The 23,588-nt window shown below is 53.6% G+C and overlaps 2 protein-coding genes across 6 annotated transcripts; one reads left to right on the forward strand and one right to left on the reverse strand.

Moving 5' to 3' along the window:
- Window positions 1–374: 374 nt before the first annotated feature.
- Window positions 375–9,335, reverse strand: TRIM46 (tripartite motif containing 46; the record flags this gene model as incomplete). Of its 5 annotated transcripts, XM_082658823.1 has the most annotated exons (11): window positions 375–857; window positions 2,254–2,551; window positions 3,372–3,674; window positions 4,671–4,792; window positions 5,051–5,304; window positions 5,999–6,094; window positions 6,215–6,358; window positions 7,029–7,372; window positions 7,614–7,895; window positions 8,019–8,085; window positions 9,258–9,320. In XM_082658823.1, the coding sequence occupies 11 exons, from the start codon at window positions 9,318–9,320 to the stop codon at window positions 464–466; spliced, it is 2,367 nt and encodes a 788-aa protein (XP_082514949.1). The 5 variants fall into 5 exon arrangements, with proteins under 5 accessions (XP_082514949.1, XP_082514950.1, XP_082514948.1 ...); XM_082658824.1 differs by lacking the exon at window positions 8,019–8,085 and having other exon boundaries at window positions 7,614–7,875; window positions 9,258–9,335; XM_082658822.1 differs by lacking the exons at window positions 8,019–8,085; window positions 9,258–9,320 and adding an exon at window positions 8,640–8,678 and having other exon boundaries at window positions 7,614–7,875.
- A 700-nt stretch (window positions 9,336–10,035) lies between these two features.
- KRTCAP2 (keratinocyte associated protein 2) lies at window positions 10,036–12,645 on the forward strand (the record flags this gene model as incomplete). Its single annotated transcript, XM_082658869.1, is given in 6 exon segments — window positions 10,036–10,077; window positions 10,079–10,115; window positions 10,441–10,595; window positions 10,733–10,796; window positions 12,195–12,261; window positions 12,501–12,645. Coding segments are annotated over 6 exon segments (486 nt in total). The 3' UTR covers window positions 12,622–12,645.
- Between the last annotated feature and the right edge of the window lie 10,943 nt (window positions 12,646–23,588).

The raw sequence follows: 23,588 nt of genomic DNA on the forward strand, positions 1-23,588 counted from the left end.
TTCCCCTCACCAGGGAGTGCCTGGGCAGTGTCCAGCCAAAAAGCCTGCACGCCCCAAAGCTGTAGTTCAGCATGGATGAGTCAGGGAGCTTGGCAGGGCAGAGGGCAGAGCTGGGGAGCATGCCCAGTGTTCCAGGTGCCTTCCCTCCCAATCAGCCTGGGGAGGGGCACAGGGCAGGGATGGGGAAGGGGCTGTCTCCATGACTCGGGTAAGATGCCAAGGGCAGGTCACGGGGCAGACATGGGAGTGGGAGCCTGGATTAACAGGCAGTGGAGAGAATGGGGGACATCCAGAGAGGCGAGCAGAGAAGAGTCCCTTGGTCAAGAGAAGGCCCTGGGAAGACACAGACATAGGGGAAGGGACAGGACCACATGGCAGGAAGAGTTTGAGGGAGAAGCTTCGGGAGGAATAACCCAGCTTCAGGAGGCTTGGAAGGCCAGGGCCCAGGAGAGGCCCGGAAGGGTCAGTCCAGCTTGGCAAAGCCCCCAATGGTGACCTTCCTCTCGGGCTTAGTGCCCACGGGCTCCTGTAGCTGTACTGCACCACCCCCAATAAAACAAAAGGCAGGGCACACAGGTCCCGAGCAGTCCAGGGGGCACTCCAGGAGCCCTCGGAAGGACACAGCATCCAGGAAGGAAACCCGACCCCGCTCGTAGTCCAGGCAGATGCCCAGGCGGGGCGGCAGGGGCACTGTGCAGCTGGCCGCCGGGCCATCCCTCCCTGTCAGCCCTGCATTTGAGCTGGCCCCAGCCCCCAGCAGGATCTTGCCCATGCCAATGGTTAGGAAAGCGAAGGGTGGCGACGCCTCCACTGTGGCATCCTCGGCACCGCTGTCATGCCCACTGTCCGGGTCGTACCTGCAGGGGTGGGCGTTGGGTAGGAGGACGTTGGGGGGTGGAGTAAGTGTGTGGGGGAGGGGGTACCAGAGGGCTGAGATGTTGGAAGGATGGAATGTTGGGGAGCAAGTGGTTCAAAGGATTCATCTGGGGTGCTTCCTTGGTGGCACAGTGGTTAAGGATCTGCCTGCCAATGCAGGGGACACGGGTTCGAGCCCTGGTCCGGGAGGATCCCACATGCCGCGGAGCAACTAAGCCCGTGCGCCACAACTACTGAAGCCCGCGCCGCCTAGATCCCGTGCTCCGCAACAACAGAAGCCACCGCAGTGAGAAGGCCCGCGCACCGCAACGAAGAGTAGCCCCCAGCTCGACGCAACTAGAGAAAGCCCACGCAGCAGTGAAGACCCAACGCAGCCAAAAATGAAAAAAATGAAAAAAGAAAAAGAAAAAAAAGGATTGATTCTGGGCATTGAGAAGAAAACATGTTGAAGAGACAGGGGTTAGAATATAGGGCTGGGGGTTTGGTTTGGTAGGAAAGGGGTGTTGAAAGGAAAGCACATTGGCCAGAGAGGTGGGGGGAGGAGAAGAAAGACAGGGTATTGCTAAAGCACATTGAAGGAATGCAGAGCTTCCAACACAGGAAGGTGGTGAGGAAATGGTGCTGGGATATCATGCTGAGAGAGCATTTTGAGGGTTAGAGAATCTTGGAAGGGTGAAGGGTTAGTGACTAAGGTACTGGGGAGAGGGGGAGAGCAGAGAAAGGAAGCTGGGAAGGTGGATGTTGGGAGAGAGATGAGGGCGGATCAGTGCCTTAGATGAAGGATGTTAGAGGAATGCAGGGTTTTGGGGACCATAGGGTTAAGAGGGAATTGGTGTCGAAAAGAAGGCATTTTAAAGAAATGGGGTACTGGGGGATAGAGTGCTGGGGAGGAAGGGGTCAGGGAGAAAAGTATGTGTGGGTGGGTGTTGAACAGGATGTTGTGGATGAGACGATACGGAGATGGAAAGTTGAAGGGAAGAATTTTAGGATGTTGAGAAAAGATGTGGGTGAAGGAGGTACTGGAGGGAAAAGGCTTTGTGGAGAAAGGATGTTGGAAATGGGGTGCTAGGGAGAAAGGACACGGAGACTTGGAGAGATGGTGTTTTAGCCTGAGTGACAGATGGAGGGAAGTGGAGATGGCTCCCTTTACTATTGTCCCTTTCCCCAGCCACTCCGAATATCAGTCCACAAAGCTCTTTCACTGAGCCCACATTTCTCCAGACCACAGCCACCCCCACAGCCTGGCTCTTATTACTTCCTCCTAATCTCCACCCAGCTCCATCCCAGCAAGTGTGTCCTCCCCTTGCACACCCCCGGCCCGTCCCCAGCTCCCCCACCCAGGTCCCCAAACCCCCATCCCTTCCAGAGAGGCCTGACCTGGGGCTGATCACATCGGGGGCACCCTGGAAGCTTTCCTGAAGCTTGCTCTCCAGCCCGACGCCCACCTTCACCAAGTAGGAGGCTGGGTCTACGGCGCAGGCCCAGTAGCTGCGGCCCTGGGTCACAGCCACATCGCCCAGGACCACATCCACGCTCAGGTGGCAGCCCGTCAGTAGCCGCTCAGCAGCCAGCAGCAGGGGCAGCCCTGGAACACTCCGCACCGCTCGCTGGTCCTTGCTGATGGCCAGCCGCTCTCGGCTTGTGCCCCAGCGGCCGTCGAGGAAGAAGTGCAGGACTGGAGTTGGGGAGGGTTGAGACAGAAGGAAGGACTTCAGGGACAAACACTGGCACTGGGGGGACCTTGAGGTGTTAGCACGAGACACTGGGAGATTTCAGAACATGGAACGAGTTGCCAAGGGATGGGCAGGGGGCTCTGGGGAACAGGGCCTGGAGAACTGGAATGGGGAGCATAGGAAAAAAGAAGGGGCATCCCATCCCAAGTGGGCATGGGACCACAGGAAGAGTTTTAATGATGATCAGTGGGCACAGAAATCAGTCTCCCAGACCCAGCTGACTCGCTATGCTGCCTCCCACCCCTTTCCCATGGCTGCGCCATGGAGGGTCCCCACTGCTGTCCATTCCACCTGGTGACATCCCACCACCATCCACCTGCACTTTCCAGCCCGCGCTCTGGTGCTCTTACCTGGCTCTTACACTTAACCCCTAACTCTTCTGCCCCTTACTTGGGTGGCGATGCTTCTCTATTATGCCTACACCCCGGAGTCCCCACTATTTTCTGGAGAGTCACATTACCAACATTTATTGAGCCCTTACCATGAGCCAAAAACTCAGCTAAGCCCTTACACGTTATCATCTCACTTAATTCTCACAACAACCTTATGAGATAAGTATTGTTACTATCCCTACAGAAGAGGAACTTGAAGTTCAGGGAGGGTGAATAACCTGCATAAAGAGAGGCAGAGCTGGGATTTGAACTCAGGCAGTCTCGCTTCAGAGCTAGTGAGAGTGATGCACTGGGTTATGCCATCTCCCCGGGGCCCACCCAGCACCAGCTGTCAGTGCCTGGGTCCCAAGTGTACCCTGTGCCCACTCACCGGGCGCTGGGGGCGTGTGCAGGTGCACATCTTCACTGTACTCGCCGTAGCCGGCCTTGTTGCAGCCACGGACACGCAGCACGTACACAGAGCCTGTGTCAGGGTTCTCAAGCAGGGCGCTGGTGCCCCTCACCTCTTCCCGCCGCTGCCAGCGGGTGGGGCCCGGCTGGGCCGGCACATCCGTGCGCCGGAACTCAATGGTGTAGTGCCAGGCAGGCGGTGAGTGGGGGGGCAGCCGCCAGCACAGGAAGATCTGGTCGTAGGCAAAGGTGCGCTGGGTGTCAATGACCGGAGCCTCGGGCACTGTTGGAAGAGACAGCGGGGGTCAGCCAGGGCCTGGCCGCGGGCCTGGCATGGAGGGCGAGCAGGAAAAGGGAAAGCAGCGGGAGCCGGGGGGGTGAGTGTGAGTGAGAGGGATCTGCAGGAGACACCTGTCTGGGCCCTGGGCAGGGATGGGCAGGGCAGAGCCCACGGGAGAAGGAGAGACAGGAGGCCTGATGCCAGTCCCGGTCTGCCACTCCTTTGCTCTGGCCTTATGCCAGTCACGTCCCCTTTCTGGGCCTCAGTTTCCTCCTCTGTCAAATGAGGGTATGAGATCACATGGTGTCCCTTCTTTCTACGACCCTTTTAATTCTATGAATAAAGAGGAGCCCCGGGGAAAGGCAGGCAACGGCCACTGAAGCCCAGGCAAGAGGGCACTGAACAGGAAGGAGGGAACCGAGTGGGAGGGAGATAGAGGCAAGAGTCAGCAAGACAGAAAATAGGGGACAACAGAGGGCAAGCAAAAGCTTGATGGCAGGCGACAAGGTCGGGGGGAAGAGAAGGAAAGTCTAGAGGGCAAAGATCAGAAGGACAAAAGGTCAGAAAGGCAAGGATTAAGAAAGGAAGGCGTAAGAGAGACAGAGGGCACTGGTCAGGGGAGAGGAAGGCGGGGATGGGGTCTGGTCAGGGCAGGAAAGAGAAGGAAGCCATGAGTGGGTAGCCGGGCTGTGTGGGAGTGGCAGGGCAGGGCAGGGGGCCTGGTGGGGGGCAGGACCCCTGGGGCAGGGCCGCTGACTTGCCTGGGGTGCTCCGGAGCAGAGTCCGCGGTGGCCACAGCCTACAAACAAAGAGAGGGAGAAGCGGCGCTGAGCGCGGTGGGACGGTGTGCTTAGGTGGGGTGGGCTAGGTGGGCAGGGCGGCTGGCCAGGCCAGGCAGGAGGCTGGGGAGTTCCCCGGCGGGCGTTGCCCCCCGGGCCCGCTGCTGGGGAGGAAGGGAGGAAGGCTCTAACTGGGCACGGGGCCTGGCCATCTCCTCACCTCGCAGGAAGTTAAGCTCTGTCAGCAGCTTCATCTCACGCCCCACGTCCAGCTGGCAATGGCGGAAGGAGGAGCTGGCAGCTGGCCGGAACATCTGGAGGGCCTCCGTAGCTCGGGCAATCCTGGGACGGGGGCAGGCCAGGGTCAGGCACTGCCATCTGGGCAGCCACCTCTCCCCTTGATTCTGCCTCGCCTGCCCCTAGAGCCTTGGTATCTGCTGGGGCCTTCTTCCCTGTCCATTCGGGCAAACTGCTATCAGTGTGGCCTGGTGAAAATCCTCAGGACCCAGCTCTCCATCAGGCAGTGCTCTCGACATTGCCTTATGCATGGACTACACCCACGACTGCCCCTACCCCGCAGGAGGCCGTGCCCCTGAGTACCTGTTGTGCAGCTGTTTGGCTGCTTGCACAAAGCAAGGCTGGTCTGTTTCCTTAAGCACCTCCTGAGCGTAGCCCACCAGACCTGAGCCATCCAGCAGGCTCCGGTGCTCCTGGATCTGGGCGCTGAGACGGGCCAGCCGCTCCTGCTGGCACTCCTCAATGGCCTGAAGCAGCGATGCCCGCCTCTCCTCCAGCACAGCCCCCAGCCCCCGCACCAGCTGGGACACCTCCTCCTTGGCCTGCTGACCACTCACCTGCCCAGAGAGCAACACTTACTATCTTCTTCTTGAAGGCAGCACCTGCACTAAACTCCTGGGGCACCATGCCATGGCTAGGATCACAAAGGATCTGGGGAAATCCTACCTACCCATTCTAATAGGGCCAGGTTCATGGCTCCAAAGGCTCCTGTACACCCAGATGGGCTCAACTCCTGACCATTTGTGCTAACCTTGCGGGATGCCCACACCATAATCAATCCTGATCCCTTAAGGACTCCCCCAGATGAGAGGCCATGACTACGCGAACGTCCACCTGTACTGTACTAACATCTTCCAGCATCTGTGCCATCCTTATCGCCCATCCCCATATCAGCTGATTCAAGCAATCTGGCAAAAGGTATCAGAGCCATCGCCTCACCCTCCCTGGTCCAGGGCTGTGCAGCATCCTCAGCAGGCAGCTGAGCCTGAGGGCATCTGAGCTCCATCCCTGGGGCTTGCTCTCCCTTTCCTGGGTGATAGACACCCTGTCTCCACTGTAGCCTTGGGTACCACCTGGCCTGGGGCACTGCTGTTCCTGATGACCTGGTTTAACCAGAACCTCGACATATCCACGGACCCTACGTGGGCTTCCTGAGCTTGCAACCAGGTGATCGGGCTGTGCGCATCCACACCCCCTTCCTGCTCCCACTCCCAGGCAGGGCCCAGGGCCCACCTCCACGCCCTCCCTCACCTCAGTGTGCCTCACGGTCTCCTCCAGCTCACAGATCTGGGTCTGTACTGTGTCCTGGTTTCCCAGGATGTATGTCAGGCTCTTTGTCAGCTTGTCCTGAGGGGGAAGAAAGAGGTGGGCATCACACCCGGCTCCAAAGAAGCCAGCAGTTCAGAGGAGGTGTGAGAGGGTGTGAGTGTGGGTCAGCACTAGGGCAGAGTGAGGCGGGGTCCTCACCTTGAGGGCCTGGTAGGCACTGAGCACAGGTGTGATCTTGTGGCCGCTGTGGGTGCGTCGCACACGGCAAAGTTGGCATACCAGTCGTTGGCAGGTCTTGCAGTAGTGGGTCACCTCTTCTTTGTGATCTGGGCACATCAGGCCCTAGGGACAGAAAGAGCAATGAGACAGTCAGCCAATGGTGTGTGTAAGGGTGCTGACCTACCACAGAGCAGTTTGGTGCCCTCCCTCTGCTGGCCCAATGTGGGTGGAGAGGAGTTCAGCTGGTGGTGCTCCATGGTGCCACCTGGTGGTACACCCTGGCATCAAGGAGAGCCTTTCCTGCAAGCTCCAGGCATTAGCCTTGCTTCTCCCTTCATTTACCTCACAGAAATGTGTGGTAATAACAAGAATGATGGTAATCTTAGCCTTGTGCTTAATAATTAGCCTTGGCCATCTTGTTTACTGCTGTAGCCCCAACGCCTAGAATAGCACCAGGCACACAGGTGCTTGATAAATATTTGTTCAATGAATGAATGCATAACAGACCGGTTTAGTGTATAAATAACCTTCACAAACATTATCTCAGTGATCCTTTCAACAACCCTGCAAGCACAGATATTGCAGGGCAGATATTATAATCCTCATTCAGCAGATGAGATGGAGGCTCAAAGACGTTCAAAGATTTGTCCAGTGCCCTTTTGTTACAGAAAAAGGAGCTCGGCAATGGCAACTCCCTGGCCGTCTCCTTTTGGAAGCCCACAGTGCTGGGCACGCCCTCCCACCAAGCACCACCATGCCCCTCCCTTCCCAGGCCCCGCAAGGGCTGGCTCACCTTGGGGCGGAAGGAGAGGGTGGGCAGGGTGGGCTCATGTTGGGCCTTCTGGGTGCCCCAGGGGTGGAAGAGCTTGAAGCATTCGTTGCAGAAGGTGGCGCGGCACTCAGTGCAGCCCTTGGTGGCCTCTAGTGGCGGGGGCTTGCACAGCTGGCACAGGATGGCGCCACCCACACTCACACTCTGGCGGTACCGCTCCACCACACGCTCCAGGGTCAGGTTCCGGAACAGCCCTGCCAAGCCCCGCTCCCCCAGCTCCACATCGCCCTGGCAGGCTGGGCACGGAAACATGATCACCTGAGGGTGCAGAGCACCTCGCTTCCGCCCGGGGTATGTCCCAAAGCCTGTGGATGGGCCGGGAAGTAGGGAGGTGAAAATTATACCTGGCTCAGAGTGGGGGAAGTCTTTTCAATTAAAAAATTAATTTCTATTGTGCCAGAGCGCAGCTCTCGTTAGAGCCTGGATGGGCAGTATCTCCACCCCCTGAAAAACAGACAAATGCCCTTGGCCAGTGATGGACCCCTTCCATCTTCCTGATGGACATGCCAGCATCCCCACCCCCCACCCCACAGGTGCCAGCCCCACCTGACTTAAGCAGTCGGTCCAAGCGGTCTGGCTTGGGGAGAGTTCTGCGGGAGAGGCGGGGACTTCGGGTAGAAGGGGTGGAGGCAGGAGAGGTGGGCTCAGAGCTGGGGTCCCCACCATGGCCTACGTAGCCCTGCTGGCCCAGCACCTCCCGGGCACAGGCCTGGCATACATTGTGGGTACAGGGCAGCACCAGTGGCTGCTTGTACATCTCTTGACACACTGGGCACAGCAGTTCCTTCTCCATGTTCTTCATGCTCGTCTGTGGAGGGACCAGGAGGTTGGATCAGAGCTTGGACACCTGGGCATATCTCAACAGCCCCTCAACTGCCTCTTAAAGACCTAAAGGGTCTCAGGAATGGACAAGTACAAGGGACCAGACAAGCTATGGATTTTCCCCAGCACAAGCTTTGGCCTGGTTCACAGACCTTCTCAGCTCCCTGTCTCTTGCTTCTGTTTCACTCCTGCAGAGCTACAGACCTGAGGAGGAGGGATGGTTGGAGCTCGGGTCACCCCAGCCTCAAGCCCCACCTCCTTCACTGTCCCAGTCCCAGCCGGACCTGCAGCCCCTCTCACCTGGCGTTTGCCCCTATCCGCCCATATCCGGGCCGCCGGCCCCAGGCACATCTCTCAAGGATACAGCCCATTCAGCAGCTCGGTGCGGACCCCCGCCCGCTTCTCTGGCACTCCCCTGCCCCCCCTCCCCCGCGTGACTCCTCCCTAAAGCCAGGCTCTCTCCATCCTCCTGCTCACCCAGTCTGTCCTCCTGCCGCGGCTCCAGCCTGCAGCCGCCCTCGGCTCCATTCCCCATCACTAACCCATCCGGCTCCTCCTAACCCATTCCCTTTTGCCCCCCACCATCCGGCCCTCCAGCTCCCTTCCCCGGCGTAACCCGGCCTGCCGCAACCCACTCCCCAAGCAAGGGGGAAAGGAGCGCCCCGCCTACTTGCCCCCTCCCCACCGGAAGTACCCCTCCCTTTTTTGGTGGCGGGGGTCCTCAAGCTATGCCCCACCCCCACACCTCACCTTGGTCCCTCTCTTCGCAGCCATCCCGGTCAGGGGCGCAGCTGACACAAAGGAGGGAGGGACACGGAGGGAGGGGGAAGGAAGTGGTTGGGGGGAGCAAAGCTGGCACCGCCCCTGGGAGAGCCGGGCCCGGGTTGCCATGACAACTGAAGGCTCAGAGGCAGCCCTGAGTGGGGGTGCAGTGGGGTGGGGTCTTGCGGAGGGGCTCAAATTGGGAACTGCACCGTGGGGCGGCCCTTTCCTCGCCCCCCCACCTGTCCTCAGTTTTCTTGGAATATATCCAAGCTCACTCACGCCCCCTCCTCATAGCATAGCCCCGTTGCCCTGCAGCCCCAGCCCCGGTGCACGGCTGGAGGCTACCCCAAGCCACCCGCTGCGTCCGGGTAGCTACATGTTCCTCACACCCCAGCGGATGGACGCCTTCACGGCATTCACTTCCCGGCTGCCCCCGGGATTACCCTCTCATACCTGCATCCCGACCCTCCCAGTCCTTTCTGCCATCACCCGCCCCCTGTCTACATCCCAGCATCTTGCGGGACCCCCACCTGTTCGAGGTCCCGGCTTGCCCGGGACCCCTATTCTCCCCCTCCCCTTCCCCTCGACCCCACCTTAACTCACACTGATGCGGACCAGTGCATCCATGATGGAAGTGAAGGCCTGCATATCCTCACCCTCAGCCATGGCCCTACCATGCCCGCCCGCCCCCGTGTGCCCGATCCCGGCTGCGGCTGCGAACCCCGAGCTTAATGCAGGAGCCCGGTGGGGATGTGGGGAGGGGTGGGGTGAGATGTCACTGCGCATGCTCCAGGGACCAGCCTCGAGCGGCGCTGGTCGAGGTAGGAGGTGGGAAATAGTTTTTCCCACGTGGTTCTCAGAAGGCTGTCGGGTCGGGGGGGTGGTGGTGGTGGTGGGGTGGGGTTGGCTGGGTAACATGGAATCGTATTTGAGGGGGAGCCATTTCTTATGTTCGAATTCTTCATTGGCTTCTAATCTTACTCACATAAAGCAGAAGGATAGTTTCAGAGAAAGATGGGCTCCAGCATGCAAGGACTAGATTTTGGTTTGGGCAAGAGTCCAGGGGAGATATCAAGGCAATGATCATGGGGCAGGTGGTCTTGAGGAACAGGCACTAAAGCTGACATAACTGACAAAGAAGACAGAAGTGGGCTAGAGGCTATAGTCCATGGGCACAGTGACTTGAAGAGTTAAGTGCAGCTTGCACTGAGAGGCAGCAGATGCTCTGGGTGCGGGGAAGGGCGGGGGACGAGGGTGGTGGCCAAGGACGCTCTTGGACGCAATATTTCCTCCCTTCAGGAAGAGGGCGCTGCATTCAGGCGCCGAGAGGGAGAAAGAGGAAGACGTGGGGGAGAAGCAAGTCCACGTCGGGGGCTGACGCATGCGCACAGCCAACCGTGCCCGGTTCGGCTCTCCTCTTGTACAGAGGCGCGGATTGGACCCGAGGGCAGGGCATGATGGGTAACAGGACCAGCGGGGTCCCCCACCGGGCGGACTAGGAGGGGGTCGGATTTGGGCGGGTCAGCTTTCGCGGTCCTCTCCCCGCAGAACTGACGTGTCCTGGGTTCCAGACGACGGGCATTTCCCACGGGGCTGGAGAGTTCGGGGCGTCCGGGACTGAGGAATTCTTGGGGGTTGCCACGGGGTGTGGGGAGTTGGGGAGGGTGGCTGCAGTCCCGGGAGTGCTTGCAGGTGGTTGGGCCCTCGAGTTCCCGGACCTGCCGAATCTGCCTGCGGCTCCTGGAGGGAGGGCTGGGCCTGACTCTGCGTGTCTCCTCCACTCCAGTGGTGGGTACAGGCACCTCGCTGGCGCTCTCCTCCCTCCTGTCCCTGCTGCTCTTCGCCGGGATGCAGATGTACAGCCGCCAGCTGGCCTCCACCGAGTGGCTCACCATCCAGGGCGGCCTGCTTGGTTCCGGCCTTTTCGTCTTCTCTCTCACTGTATCCGTTTTGCGGGGGAGCGGGCAGAGGTGTTTGAGGGTAGGAAGGGTGGTGGGCCACTCAGGCTTGTACCCTTCCCATTAGCCAAACATCTCTGCCCCCATTGCACGTCCTACTCCTTAACTCCCTCAACCCAGGCCTTCAATAATCTGGAGAATCTTGTCTTTGGCAAAGGATTCCAAGCAAAGATCTTCCCCGAGAGTAAGTGAAAATTGGGGGTTGAGTATTTGAACTCTCTCCAGTAACCTCCCCCAACACGGTACTGAATTTCCAGGTGCTTAATCAGTAAAGGTTTTTTAGGAGGAAAAAATATGTGTATTAAGACTGTCTGGAGACAGATGATGGTTTTGGAAGCAGCACTTTATCTAGCTCGCGGAACTGGAGCTAGAAGAGAGGGCCTCTGAAAGCAAGAAACTCAGGTTACTTCCTGGCCAGTTCCCAGGGAAGGTTTGAGGGGAACAGGCAGGTTTGGGCCTGTAATGAATACATCCAAGAAGGGATGTTCTTTGTTTCCACCAGAAAAAGAAGAAGAAGGGCCAAATCAGTTGAGGGGTTCCGAGGTGAAATTGACCCAATATTAGTGAATTCTGTTTGAGATGATTGTGAAGAGCCTAAGTGTTAGATACACCAGCTTTCTGTGTCAGCAGGAATCCTGACCAAATTAGAGTCACTGTCAGATTGTTTTCCTTTTGAAACGGTTCTAATCAAGAATTGATGATTCAGTTATTTATGGAGAATTAAGTTCAGAAAGCCAATTAGGCGTCCAGGCCAGATCACCTAAGGGATGCCACATGCCCCAAATGGACAGCAGACGCCACCTCTTGTGACGCCTTCACCTGGTAGAACAAAGACCTGTCACTGTGGCCCTCGTTTCTTTGTCCCCCTTATGTTTTGCTCTTTCCACCTAGGCTTCCGGAGGTCCTTTCGGAGGTCCTTTCGTACAGCAGCTTCAGAACTTCTCTTTGTTAGATTTTATTTCTAAGCGTATTGTCTTCATTTGCTTCTGAAAGAAACCTTTGTAGTGGGGCAAGCTATTAGGCCCTCTTCAGCTGCCCTGCCCTCCCCAGCTGGGCAGGTGGGATTGCCCTTGCTATCTGCCCTCCCACCTTCTCTCTAGTCCTACTCTAGATGTCTTGAGACCCTTTTCTGTCCCCATGGGTGTGTGTACCCAGACACTCTGCTCTCCAACTTATGTCCAGGAACTGAGGCCCTCGACTTCCATAACTAGCCAGCCAGGTTAATGAATTGATCCCCATTGTCTGGCTTCTGTTGCGAAGGCCTTGACTCTCTTCCTCAAATGGGAGCAAGCCTTGCCCTTCAGATTCTGCTGTCACCTTTCCTTTTCCTTTTTATTGGAGGGAATCCAGGATAGAGAAGTTAAGTGATATTTGGGGCAGAGCTGGTAATGAGCATGCATCTCCTACCTCCGTGTCCTGGGCATCAATAAGGCCATCTGAGGTCCTCCTGCTGTTGTCATGCCCTTCCCCTCCAAGCAGTTCCCCCAGGATTCAGAGGGCCCCAGATTTCTTCTAGACTCCACATATGAACGCCTGGTGTTTCCATTCTGACCACCCTCCTTGTCCCCTCTTGCTTCCCCAGTTCTCCTCTGCCTCCTGTTGGCTCTCTTTGCATCTGGCCTCATCCACCGAGTCTGTGTCACCACCTGGTAAGTGCCTGACAGCTGAGTAAGTGGTGTAGCATCCTGTCCTTTGGCACCCGATCCTCCTGTGATGGTTCCAGACTTCCCCATACGTCCCTCCTACTCTGTTCTTCCTCTGTCCCCTTCCCCATTTTCCTAAACCTGATCCTGGATTCTTTCCCTCATGCTGGTATCTGTCTGCTCTAGGAGGCACCAGGCTGGCAGCATGCCCACTCATACCATGACCTTTCTCTTTCACCCTGTAGCTTCATCTTCTCCATGGTTGGTCTGTACTACATCAACAAGATCTCTTCCACTCTGTACCAGGCAACAGCTCCAGTACTCACACCAGCCAAGGTGACGGGCAAGGGCAAAAAGAGAAACTGACCCTAAATGTTTAATAAAGTTGATTCTTTGTAGCTCTGTAAGCTGTGATATGCTGTGGGCCTCTCCTGCCCATCGCTGCATGGGTGTGCAGAATGTTGGGGCAGATGGGTACTTGCTGTTTTCAGACCTTGAGGATGGTGGGGTTTCCTTCCTCCAAGGTTCATTTTTACCAAATATTTATTGAGTGCCATCAGTGCCAGGCACTGGAGTGGCATATACTTGTGTGAGAGTCTCACGGAAGAAAAGTGTGTGAATGGGCGGCAGTCTTGCCCTTTGGGAAAAGGGGTAAAGACTGCAGTGCAGGAATGCCTGCCCCTCGGAACTGGAATAGATCTTGGAACAGAGGAGTAAGGGAGGGAAAGGCCCCTCACCCCTGCCCCTCCCCATGGAGTTCCATTTAACCTGTGAGGGCTTCGTTACTCTAGCTCCCCACCCTGAGCAAATGAGCCCCCTGCCCCTTCTGCTCCAGGTCTGCAGGTGGGAATTCCCTACTGATGTTGCCCTCCTGGACCCATCTGTTCTTCAGCATGGATGTCTGCCCGTGTTTAGAAAGACTCCCAGGTTGATCACTGTCCCTATCCTCTTTGGTCTGTGCCTTCATTTTTTCTCCTCTGTCTCATAGCCAAGGAATTAAGAAACTTCCTAAGTTTTAGCAAAGTGTTGAATACATAAAACGATAGGAACAAGGCCACCAACCTTGGAGCCAGCCTTAATGGAAGTGAGGGATGTGACTTCTCAGGTCCTGCTCTGTCCATGCTCTGCCATGAGGAGTGCCTCTCTGTCCAGAGTGTCTGTCCTTTGGGGCACCTAGGCACCGTCCCTCTTGCTGGGTGGTGTGGGCTTTAGGGTGCTTACCGTGCCTTGGTCAGCTTTGTATTCTCCACAGTGCCTGATAATGGGCAGTGAGGACTGGTGGGTTGGTTGAATGAAAGAACCTGTCCTCCTAGAACAGAAAATCCTGTACATGGGATGTGGCTGAGTTTGGGAATGAGACCCAGTGAAGATGAAGAAGTGAGTCAAAGGAGTTCTGGTCAAGAATTAGAGGCCCCCACCCTGAAACCCCCATTTGTAGCCGGACTCCCTCCCGGACCCTTTCTTCTGTATGCCTAGGCTGAGGGAGTGCTATGCAGTTTACCCACATTGCCTGCAGAGGGCGCCACGAGCTCACATCTTCCTCCAGGAGACTCGCACTACTCCCCTGCCTGTTGGCCCTGAGGGCTGGGAGGGTTGCTGCTGGGTCTCAGGGTTCTTGCTGAGTCTCTCCGGTGGAAACCAGCTCTTGGAGGACCCGAAAGACTGGCCCATTCGGAAGGGCTGAAGCCTGAATCAAGTCTTCTTGCTCTTCCAGTCTGGGAATGGAAGCAAAGAGAGTTCAGTGGAGACCAGAGCCTTCCTGAGGGGGAATGGTAGCTCTAGGCTCCAACTTACCTGGTGATGGTCGGGGGGTTACCGTATGTGGGACCCTTGGGGAGAGGAAAGATTGTCCAAAATGGGTCCTGGACCTCCGGGGAGGCTGGGTTAGTTCTAGGTCTCGCTTTGTCAAACCTAGACTTTCTCCTGACCTGGAGTGGGAGCAGTGGGCAGAGGGCCAGGCCCCAGCCCAGGTGAGCATAGACACAGCTGGGGGATCTGGCCACCTCAGGGCACCATGCCTTCCATGATAAGAGCTTGTGTGGGGCCAGGTTAGGGGAGGACAGGGGAGAGCCTGAGCAGGTGCCAGGACAATGTCAAGGGATCTGGGCACCTGCTGCCACCCACTACATAGGCATCAGGGACAGTATGTGGCCAGGAATAATGACCCCCTGCTCAGGGAATGGGTGCCTTTACCAGGCAGGTTGGTGCTGACCTCAGCTCTCCACCCAGCCTATCCCTGGGGTGCCTAGCTGCCGGCTGCCTCCACCTGACCTAGCAATTAACCCTGGGAAGGGTATCCCAGACACCAAACACCATCATTAATTAAGGGGGGGGTTCCCTGGTGGCATAGTCTTTGGGAGTCCGCCTGCCTATGCAGGGGACGCGGGTTCGTGCCCCGGTCCGGGAGGATCCCACATGCCGCGGAACGGCTGGGCCCGTGAGCCATGGCCGCTGAGCCTGCGCATCCGGAGAGGCCACGGCAGTGAGAGGCCAGCGTACCGCAAAAAAAAAAAAAAAAAGTAAGGGGGCGTGAGGCCATCATGGCTTCTGGAGACCCGAAGGCGAGAAGGGCAAAGGTGTAACCTCTTGGCTGCGGGATGCCTGGGTCTCTGCACCACCCCGGAGGCTGGAGGCCTAGGGGAGAGATGGGCGGTCGCCCCTGGAGGCCAGAGGGAAGCCAGGTGTTTCCTCCTGCTCCCTCACACGTGGCCCTGACACCCGCCAGCGCCCGCTGCCTGCTCCGGAAACAGGAGTAAATAATACAGCGGGAGGGGGCCTTGGATACTAGTGGGGGGTGCTGGCGGGAGAGGGCTCCTGACCCAGAGGTGCGCTTCTTGGGGCAGAAGGTGATGCCACCTAAAAAGACGGTGGTGGGAAGGTGAGATGAGGGGGCTCCCCTGCCCGGGCAGAGGCTGGACTCCTCTCGGGCTGGCACTGACATGAGGGGATGCCTGGCATTTAGGGCATGCCAGAAGGTGGGGGGGGCAGGGCAGACAGGGAGGGGGAGTCTACGCCAGGCCTTGGCTCCAGCCCTTTCCGGACCTTATTGTCCTTGGTGAGAACAGGACGCTGTCCCGTTCCCACTGCCCGGCCCCCCAGCTCTACTCCCCAGGGGCTCGGGAAGGATGTTGGGAAACAAGAGAAGCCAGAGATTGGTAGAGACAGAGATGCTGAGAGACACAGAGACAGATACAAAGGGGAAAGTTTCAGTCAAAAGCAAGTATTGAAGTTCATTGTGAGCTTGAGCCAGCGCTGAGCGCTATGGGAACCGTGAACGAATGGGAAGCTGGAGGCCCTGCCCTCAGGGACCTCTGGACTGGCCTGCCGTGCACACACTCCACCTTGACTTAGGGTTACTCACAGAGCCACCTCCTAAGCAGACAATAGGCAGAACCCCTGTGCGTGCACAGTTGGTGGCACTTAATTGCTTCACCTCAACTACATTCCTTTTCCTCCCTCCCAGCAGGCTGGAAGTTCCTCCGGGGTCAAGGCCAAGATCATGCTCCCAAATCCCACCTCCCGACCCCCTCAGGGCTGAGAGCAAGTTGGCCACCAGAGACTGTACTATAAATGCTATCTGGTTGAGCTCCCACCCTGGCAGAGAGAGAAGCCCCCTAGCTGGCCCTAGAATTAGGCACTGCATTACCTGGGGTGGAGGGCAAAGTGTGAACTGCCTGCCCTAGGGCAGGAAGCAGGCTTTAGAGCTGCCCTCACCCCCACCCCTGCTTCCCCTGGGCCTTGAAGAGCCAGCTATTCCCACCCCAGCCTCCGCATCCCTGGGGGCTCGGGGTGGGCCTCCTTCCTTCCAACTCTCCTACCTGGGCCCACAGTTCTCAGCAACCACTCCCCTGGGAGACAGATCCTCTGAAAAGTGGAGAGAAGTCCAGGTTCCTTCTGTCTACTGAGGTTCCAGATGCACTTCAAAATGAAGAAAAACTGAGACATGTTTGAAATGTGTACACTTGACAAATTAACACTTTTTATGACAAAATGATGATACAATATAATCATGCTAGTCGCAAGGACATCACAGGATTTTTAGAAATGTTTCCCTTCACAGGGAACTGCAGGCCCTACTTTATCTTGTGAAGTTCTATGATAATGGGCATATCAGAGTCATTGTAGGATTCTTTCTACTTTTGTATATGTTTGAAAATTCCACAGTAAAAGTTAAATCATTTGTACTGTAAATCCCTTCTTTCTGTTCTGTGGGAGAGTGACAGTGTGACTGAATGAAACCACACTTGGAGATAACTTCAGAAGCCTACATTTGAGGCCCTGTGTGACAATGAGGCCGGAGCCATATGGCCCTTATGGTCTTGGAGGAGACCTTCTCTGAGAATTCCACTCACCTCAAATAAGTTGGACATGTTTCCCCTTCTTTTAGGCTGAGACACTAACAGAAGGGACTGAAAAGTGGGATTCCCTTCTGCACAGGTCAGGACCCCACAGAAAAACCTCCCACACACCCGCATTCTGGGCCAAGAGTTGCTGTGAGGGCTGCTTCAAGGGAATTTCTGGGACCGAGGTGCATGTATACTGGTGTGTGAAGGCCTAGACTAACCCTCCAGGGAGATCCCTCCCCTTCCTGTTCTCGGCCTCCAGCCCCCATTTCCAGCCTCTGTGACCCGGGCCTTTTTCTGACTCAGACAGCTTCAGGTTCTAGACATATGTGGGGCAGTAGGAAAGAGCCCAGGTCTTGAAATCAGACAGACCTGAGTTCTAGTTTTGGCTCTGACACTTACCAGGTGAGGGTCCTTGGGCAAGCTGAGTGATCTCTCTGCACCTTAAATTCATCATCTGTAAAATGAGGATAATAATACTTGCCTCAAATTGTGGCAAAGAGGATTGGAATTAAATATCAACGTGGAAGAGCCTAGCATAGTGCTTAACCTATTAGGCATTTGACAAATGTCATCTTCTCCCACGTGATAACAACCATGACCTACCTTGCCAGCCAACTTAGTGCTTTACAGATATTCTCAGTTTCAACACTTACATCAACCTTATGAGATTGATATTCTTACTCTGTGTGGTTAATTTTTTTTTTTTTTTGGCGGTACGCGGGCCTCTCACTGTTGTGGCCTCTCCCGTTGCGGAGCACAGGCCCCGGACGCGCAGGCTCAGTGGCCATAGCCCACGGGCCCAGCCGCTGCGCGGCCTGTGGGATCCTCCCAGACCGGGGCACAAACCCGTGTCCCCTGCATCGGCAGGCGGACTCTCAACCACTGCGCCACCAGGGAAGCCCTGTGTGGTTAATTTTATGTGTCATCTTGGCTGGGCCACATTGCCCGGATATTGGGTCAAACATTACTCTGGATGTTTCTTTTTTTTCATTTTTTGGCCGCACCATGTGGCACGCAAGATCTTGGTTCCCCGACCAGGGATCGAACCCGTGCTCTCTCCAGTGGAAGTGTGGAGTCCTAACCACCGGACCACCAAGAAATTCCCACTCTGGATGTTTCTGTGAGAGGGTTTTTGAATGAGATTTACATTTAAAATAGGAGTAAAGCAGATTGCCCTCCATAATGTGGGTGGGCCTCATCCAATCCACTGAAAAACTACATAGAACAAAAGACTGACCTCCCCAGAGAAGGAGGGAATTCAGTGGCAGATAGCCTGTGGACTTGAACAGCAACGTTGGCTCTGGCCTGCTGGGTTCTCTCACTGGTCTATGCTCATGTGGGCTGGGACCTGGCCCTCTGCCCACTGTTCCCAGCCCCAGTCAGGAGGAAGTCAAGACAGAGTGAGACCCTGCAGATATTGGGTTTGCCAGCCTCTACAACTTCATGAGACAAGACCTTAAATTTCATGGATATATCTCCTATTGGTTCTGGTTCTCTGGAGAACCCTGACTAATACATCTGTTTCAGTGAAATGAAATGGGGTAAAATGCAAGAGAGGTTAAAACAACCTGCTCAAGATTATAAGGGAGGACTGCCCTGGTGGCGCAGTGGTTAAGAATCCGCCTGCCAATGCAGGGGACACGGATTGGATCCCTGGTCCGGGAAGATCCCACATGCCGCGGAGTAGCTAAGCCCGTGTGCTACAACTACTGAGCCTGCACTCTAGAGCCCACGAGCCACAACTACTGAGCCTGCTTGACACAACTACCAAAGCCCGTGCGCCTGGAGCCTGTGCTCTGCAACAAGAGAAGCCCCCACAATGAGAAACCTGCGCACCACAACAAAGAGTAGCCCCTGCTCGCCGCAACTAGAGAAAGCCCACATGTAGCAACGAAGACCCAACGCAGCCAAAAATAAATAAAGCAAGAAAGAAAAAGAAAAAGATTATAAGGGAAGGCAAGGCTGGAGTTGAAATCCAGATCCATTGGTATTTGCCTTGATGCTTAACCAACATGGTTACAACACAGCATCTGATCCCTGCCACCCCTGACCTCATCTCCTCACACTCTTCCCCATGCTCCTCCATCCCACTCCTGGCTTCCATGTGTCCCCTGTGCCACCTCATGGCCTTTGCACATGCTGTTCCCACTGCCTGGAACAGCCATCCAGCAGTTATCTACACTTCTGTGTCCTTCACATCATTCAAGTTTCCATGCAAATGTCTCAGAGACACCCTTCTGACCATGCTATATCACATGGTACACTGTCACCCTTTAGCCCCTCACCTAGCTATGTTTTTCTTCACAGTACTTCTCACTACTTGATACATTAAATATTTGTTTGTTTCCTGTCTGTCTCCTACCATTTCATTGAAGCAGTTTGTTTTCATTGCAAGCTTCATTGAAAGCAGAGATTTTGTCTCTTTTGGTCATTAGAATACTGCTTGACGTAGGTGCTAAATACATGTTTGTTAAAAGAACCAAGAACCCCACTAGCCATACACCATTGTCACACTTTGAGCTCTTTGCTAAAACTCAACTTCCAGCCTGCATCAACTCCAAACTGCTGAATCCTCAGAATCAGCCGAATGTTTCTGTCAGCCACCAGCCCTGTTTCTGGATCCCTCCTGCCTCAGGCTATTGTCTTTTCCCATCTTGGTCTCCTCTAGTTCACCTGATTCACCCAGACCCTTCTCCAATCAGCAGCACAATCTCTGATGCACTATTTCCCCTGAAAGCCCGGCTGTGATTTTGTCTGTATGTGTTTTTGTGGATTACATGTCTGTCTGTCCTGTCACCCCAACGGAGCTGTGGGTGCCCTGAGGATGCTGATAGAATTAACACAATCTAATCACCTGGAACCTTCCTCAAGGACCCAATAATCACCATGGCACCTGCTGCCTGACAGGACACACACAGGCACACATGGGGACCTCCCACTTCTCTAAGGGGGGAAGATGCTGACCTGAAGGACCAAACCCAACACAAATACTTTGTTTTTAAACATCTTTATTGGAGCATAATTGCTTTACAATGGTGTGTTAGTTTCTGCCTTATAACATAGTGAGTCACCTATACGTATACATATATCCCCATATCCCCTCCTTCTTGAGCCTCCCTCCCACCCCTCTAGGTGGTCACAAAACACGGAGCTGATCTCCCTGTGCTATGTGGCTGCTTCCCACTAGCTAGCTATTTTACGTTTGGTAGTGTATATATGTCCATGCCACTCTCTCACTTCGTCCCAGCTTACCCTTCGCCCTCCCTGTGTCCTCAAGTCCATTCTCTACGTCTGCATCTTTATTCCTGTCCTGCCCCTAGGTTCTTTAGAACCATTTTTTTTTTTGTAGATTCCATATATATGTGTTAGCATACAGTATTTTTTTATTGTTGCAAATTTATTTTCCCAAATTTCTTACCATTTATTTTATAATTTTGTCCTTTATTTTAATTTTATTAGGTAATCCTTTTTCTTGAGTTTTATTTTATTTATTTTTTATACAGCAGGTTCTTATTAGTTATCTATTTTATACATATTAGTGTATATATGTCAATCCCAATCTCCCAATTCATCCCACCACCACCCCACCACCACCACTTTCCCCTCTTGATGTCCATACGTTTGTTCTCTACATCTGTGTCTCTATTTATGCCCTGCAAACTGGCTCATCTGTACCATTTTTCTAGGTTCCACATATATTGTTAGCATACAGTATTAACACAAATACTTTTAAGGGGTCTTTCTTAGGTAGCCTGACCCTGGCTGGCCTTTCCAGCCTCACCTCCTGCCACTCCTCCATGAAGCAGTCTTCGTGCCAGAGACAGACACAGAGGGTTACTCACAATGAACTCTCAAGCCTCCCTGCCTTTGTTCAGGCTTTCCCTTGGCTTTGCAAGCTCCGCCCTCAATCACCATCTGAATTCTCTTACTCATCTTTCCAGTATCACCTTGGGCTTTAGGGCCTATTTGATAGAGGCTCATGCCTTTCCTGAAACAGTCAATCCCTTACTGTGTGTTGTATGTAATTTTGCATATTCTCCCATCTTTAGTGCACTTTAGAATAAGGGCTCCACGGGAATTTCCTGGTTGTCTAGTGGTTAGGACTCTGTGCTCTCACTGCCGAGGGCCTGGGCTCAACCCCTGGTCGGGGAACTAAGATCCTGCAAGCTGCGAGGTGCGGCCAATAAATAAATTAAATAAATAAATAAATAGAGGACTCCAGATTTGGGATTTGTCTCTCACTGAAACCAAAGCTTGCCAAAGGTGGGACTTCCCTGGTGGTGCACAGTGGTTAAGAATCCACCCGCCAATGCAGGGGACACAGGTTCAAGCCCTGGTCCAGGAAGATCCCACATGCCGCGGAGCAACTAAGCCCATGAGCCACTGCGTGCCTAGAGCCAGTGCTCCACAAGAGAAGGCAGGCACCTCAATGAGAAGCCCATGCACCGCAGAGAAGAATAGCCCCCACTCAATGCAACTAGAAAAAGCCTGTGCACAGCAACAAAGACCCAACACAGCCAAAAAAAAAAAAGCTTGCCAAAGGAGAAAACTCCAACAAATGTGAGAAAACTGAAGCTCAGAGAGGTTAAGTTACTTGCCCAAGGTCACATAGCTAAGTAAAGGAAAGAGGCAGGACCCAACCTCAGGACATCTGGGGCTCTAAAAGCCCAAACTTTTAACCCCCAAGCTGTACTGCCTTTCATACCCTGCTATGATCACGTGTACTTGTGGCCTGCTGTAGCTGCAGAAGCGTAACGGTCTGTAAAAAGATTGAAGAGAAAGGAATTGGACCATAAGAATCTGCTGGCTTTCATCCAATGTTATCCAAAGCCAAAGACCCTGTGTCCAGTAGATGGGAGTCTCTGGAGTAGTTATATTTCCTGGGACCAGGACAGCTGGGTCAGTTTCCCTGGAGACCATCAAACGCTAACCTGTCCTTCCTTCTGCCCCTCTTCTTACATTTATAGAAGCCCTCTGGGTTTCCCACGCTATGCTTGGTCCTGGAGCTACAATGGTCCTGGGTGGCCCAAGCAAGGAAACAAAACACCTACAGCTCAACATGGCAAGTGCCATCTATAAAAGAGAGGCTGTGGGAGCTCAGAGGAGGAAGATGGTGTCCAACCCTGCAAGACAGGGTCAAGGCTCAGGAAGGCTGCTTGGAGGACGTGATGCTTGAGCTGAACATTAGGGAAATATGTACCCACATTTTCTTGTGGCATATTTAGGGTTTCACTTTTCACATGAAGTTTTGTTTAATGCACTGCGAATTTATTTTAGTATAAGATGTGAGGTTGAAATATAACTTAATTTACTTTTCCAAATGGTAAGCTTGTTGCAAATGTTTTTCAAATAATCCATCTTTCCTCACTGGAGATGCCATTTCTATTATATGCGGAAATGGTGTATGTTCGATCTATTTCTTCGCTTTTTATTCTGTTCCATTGATCTAGGTAGGGAGATGCTATACCTTAGTGGCAAAGTTTGCAGGCTCTGCAGTCTAGTCTGACTATCTGGGGCATACCTGTTTCTTCATTTGTGAAATGGAGATAATAATAGTACCTACTTCATATGGTGGCTGTAAAGATTGAATGAAATTATGCCATAAAGTACTCATTACAGTGCCTGGCACAGAGTAATCAATCAATGAATGTCAGCTGCTATGACGATCCCTATCTGCCCATTCCTATACCAGTAACCCAGAAAGGTGAAATTACTAAGCATATAGCTTTGAGTCAGATGGGACGGTCTGCTACTTACTACCCTGCATGACTTCGGGCAAGTTACTTATCTTTTACCTTCTCTCCGCTTTGGTTTCCTCATTCATACATGGGGATATAAAAGTACCTACTGCAGCCTGTTGTGAAAATCAAACATGCAGTGTCACAAAAGGCATGACACATAATAGCCCCTCAATGAATGTTTAATCTTCTGCTGATTATTATGACACTATAATTTATTTTCTCTTTATGTGTTGCAGGGCAAGCCCCTTCTCATTATCTTTCCCCCAAAAATTTTCTGGGGAGTGGCAATCTTTCAGGGCCACATCTATTGTGGGTGAATAAGATAGAATTTCTGGATCTGCAAGGCTGATGCCTGGCCCCTGAACTGTGTTGAAAGTCGCTGTGGCTAGTGAGGTCTTGAGTGGGTTACTAGTAGGATTTTGGGGAAGGGAGTGGAGGCGGGCCTTTGAAGCTCATATAGCAGGTTTCTAAAAATATTTTAATTTTGCCTTAATTTTTACTTTAACAAAGGAATTTGCATAGTTTAAAAGGCCAATTATATATTTTAAAAAAAGACCAACTAGTTCTATAAGGCATTCAATGAAAAATAACAGTCCCCTGCTCCATTCTCCTACCCCCTCCCTACACATACACTCCTCCATAAACCACTCTCAAGTTTCTTGGCTGCTTTTTTGGGTACTTACCTCTATATATTTTTTGTTTGTTTGTTTTTTGGGCAGTGCTGCATGGCTTCTGGGATCTTAGTTCTCCGACCAGGGATTGAACCTGGGCCACAGCAGTGAAAGTGCTGAGTCCTGACCACTGGACCACTAGGAATTCCCAATATTTCTAAATAACATGTTCATATTATTATTACTTTTTTTTCTATTTTAGATATAATCAATTGACTGCCTGCCATGGAAAATGAGGATATAGTTCTCTCTAATCCTGACTCTCCCCATATACTCCCCTCCCCCACCCTCTCAATTCAAATATATTCCAAATTTTAGTTAAGTCAACACTTAGTGTTTACATTATTATGGCTGTGAAAATATTCTACACAGCTGAGTTATGTAGTGTTTGTGCTAAGACTCTGTGGATCTGTAAAAACTAGTTTTATTAATTAACATCAGGGATATGGGGCTGAGAAACTTTGTTCTCTAAAATCATACAGTCACAAATTTTCTGTTTGAAATCAAGCAGTGAGAATGGAACATCCCACTGTTGCTGGAGGTTTAATGCATGTTGATTACTTTGATACAGAGAA

The sequence above is a fragment of the Grampus griseus genome (assembly GCF_964374135.1).
Source record: "Grampus griseus genome assembly, chromosome: 1".
NCBI classification, from domain to species: domain Eukaryota; kingdom Metazoa; phylum Chordata; class Mammalia; order Artiodactyla; family Delphinidae; genus Grampus; species Grampus griseus.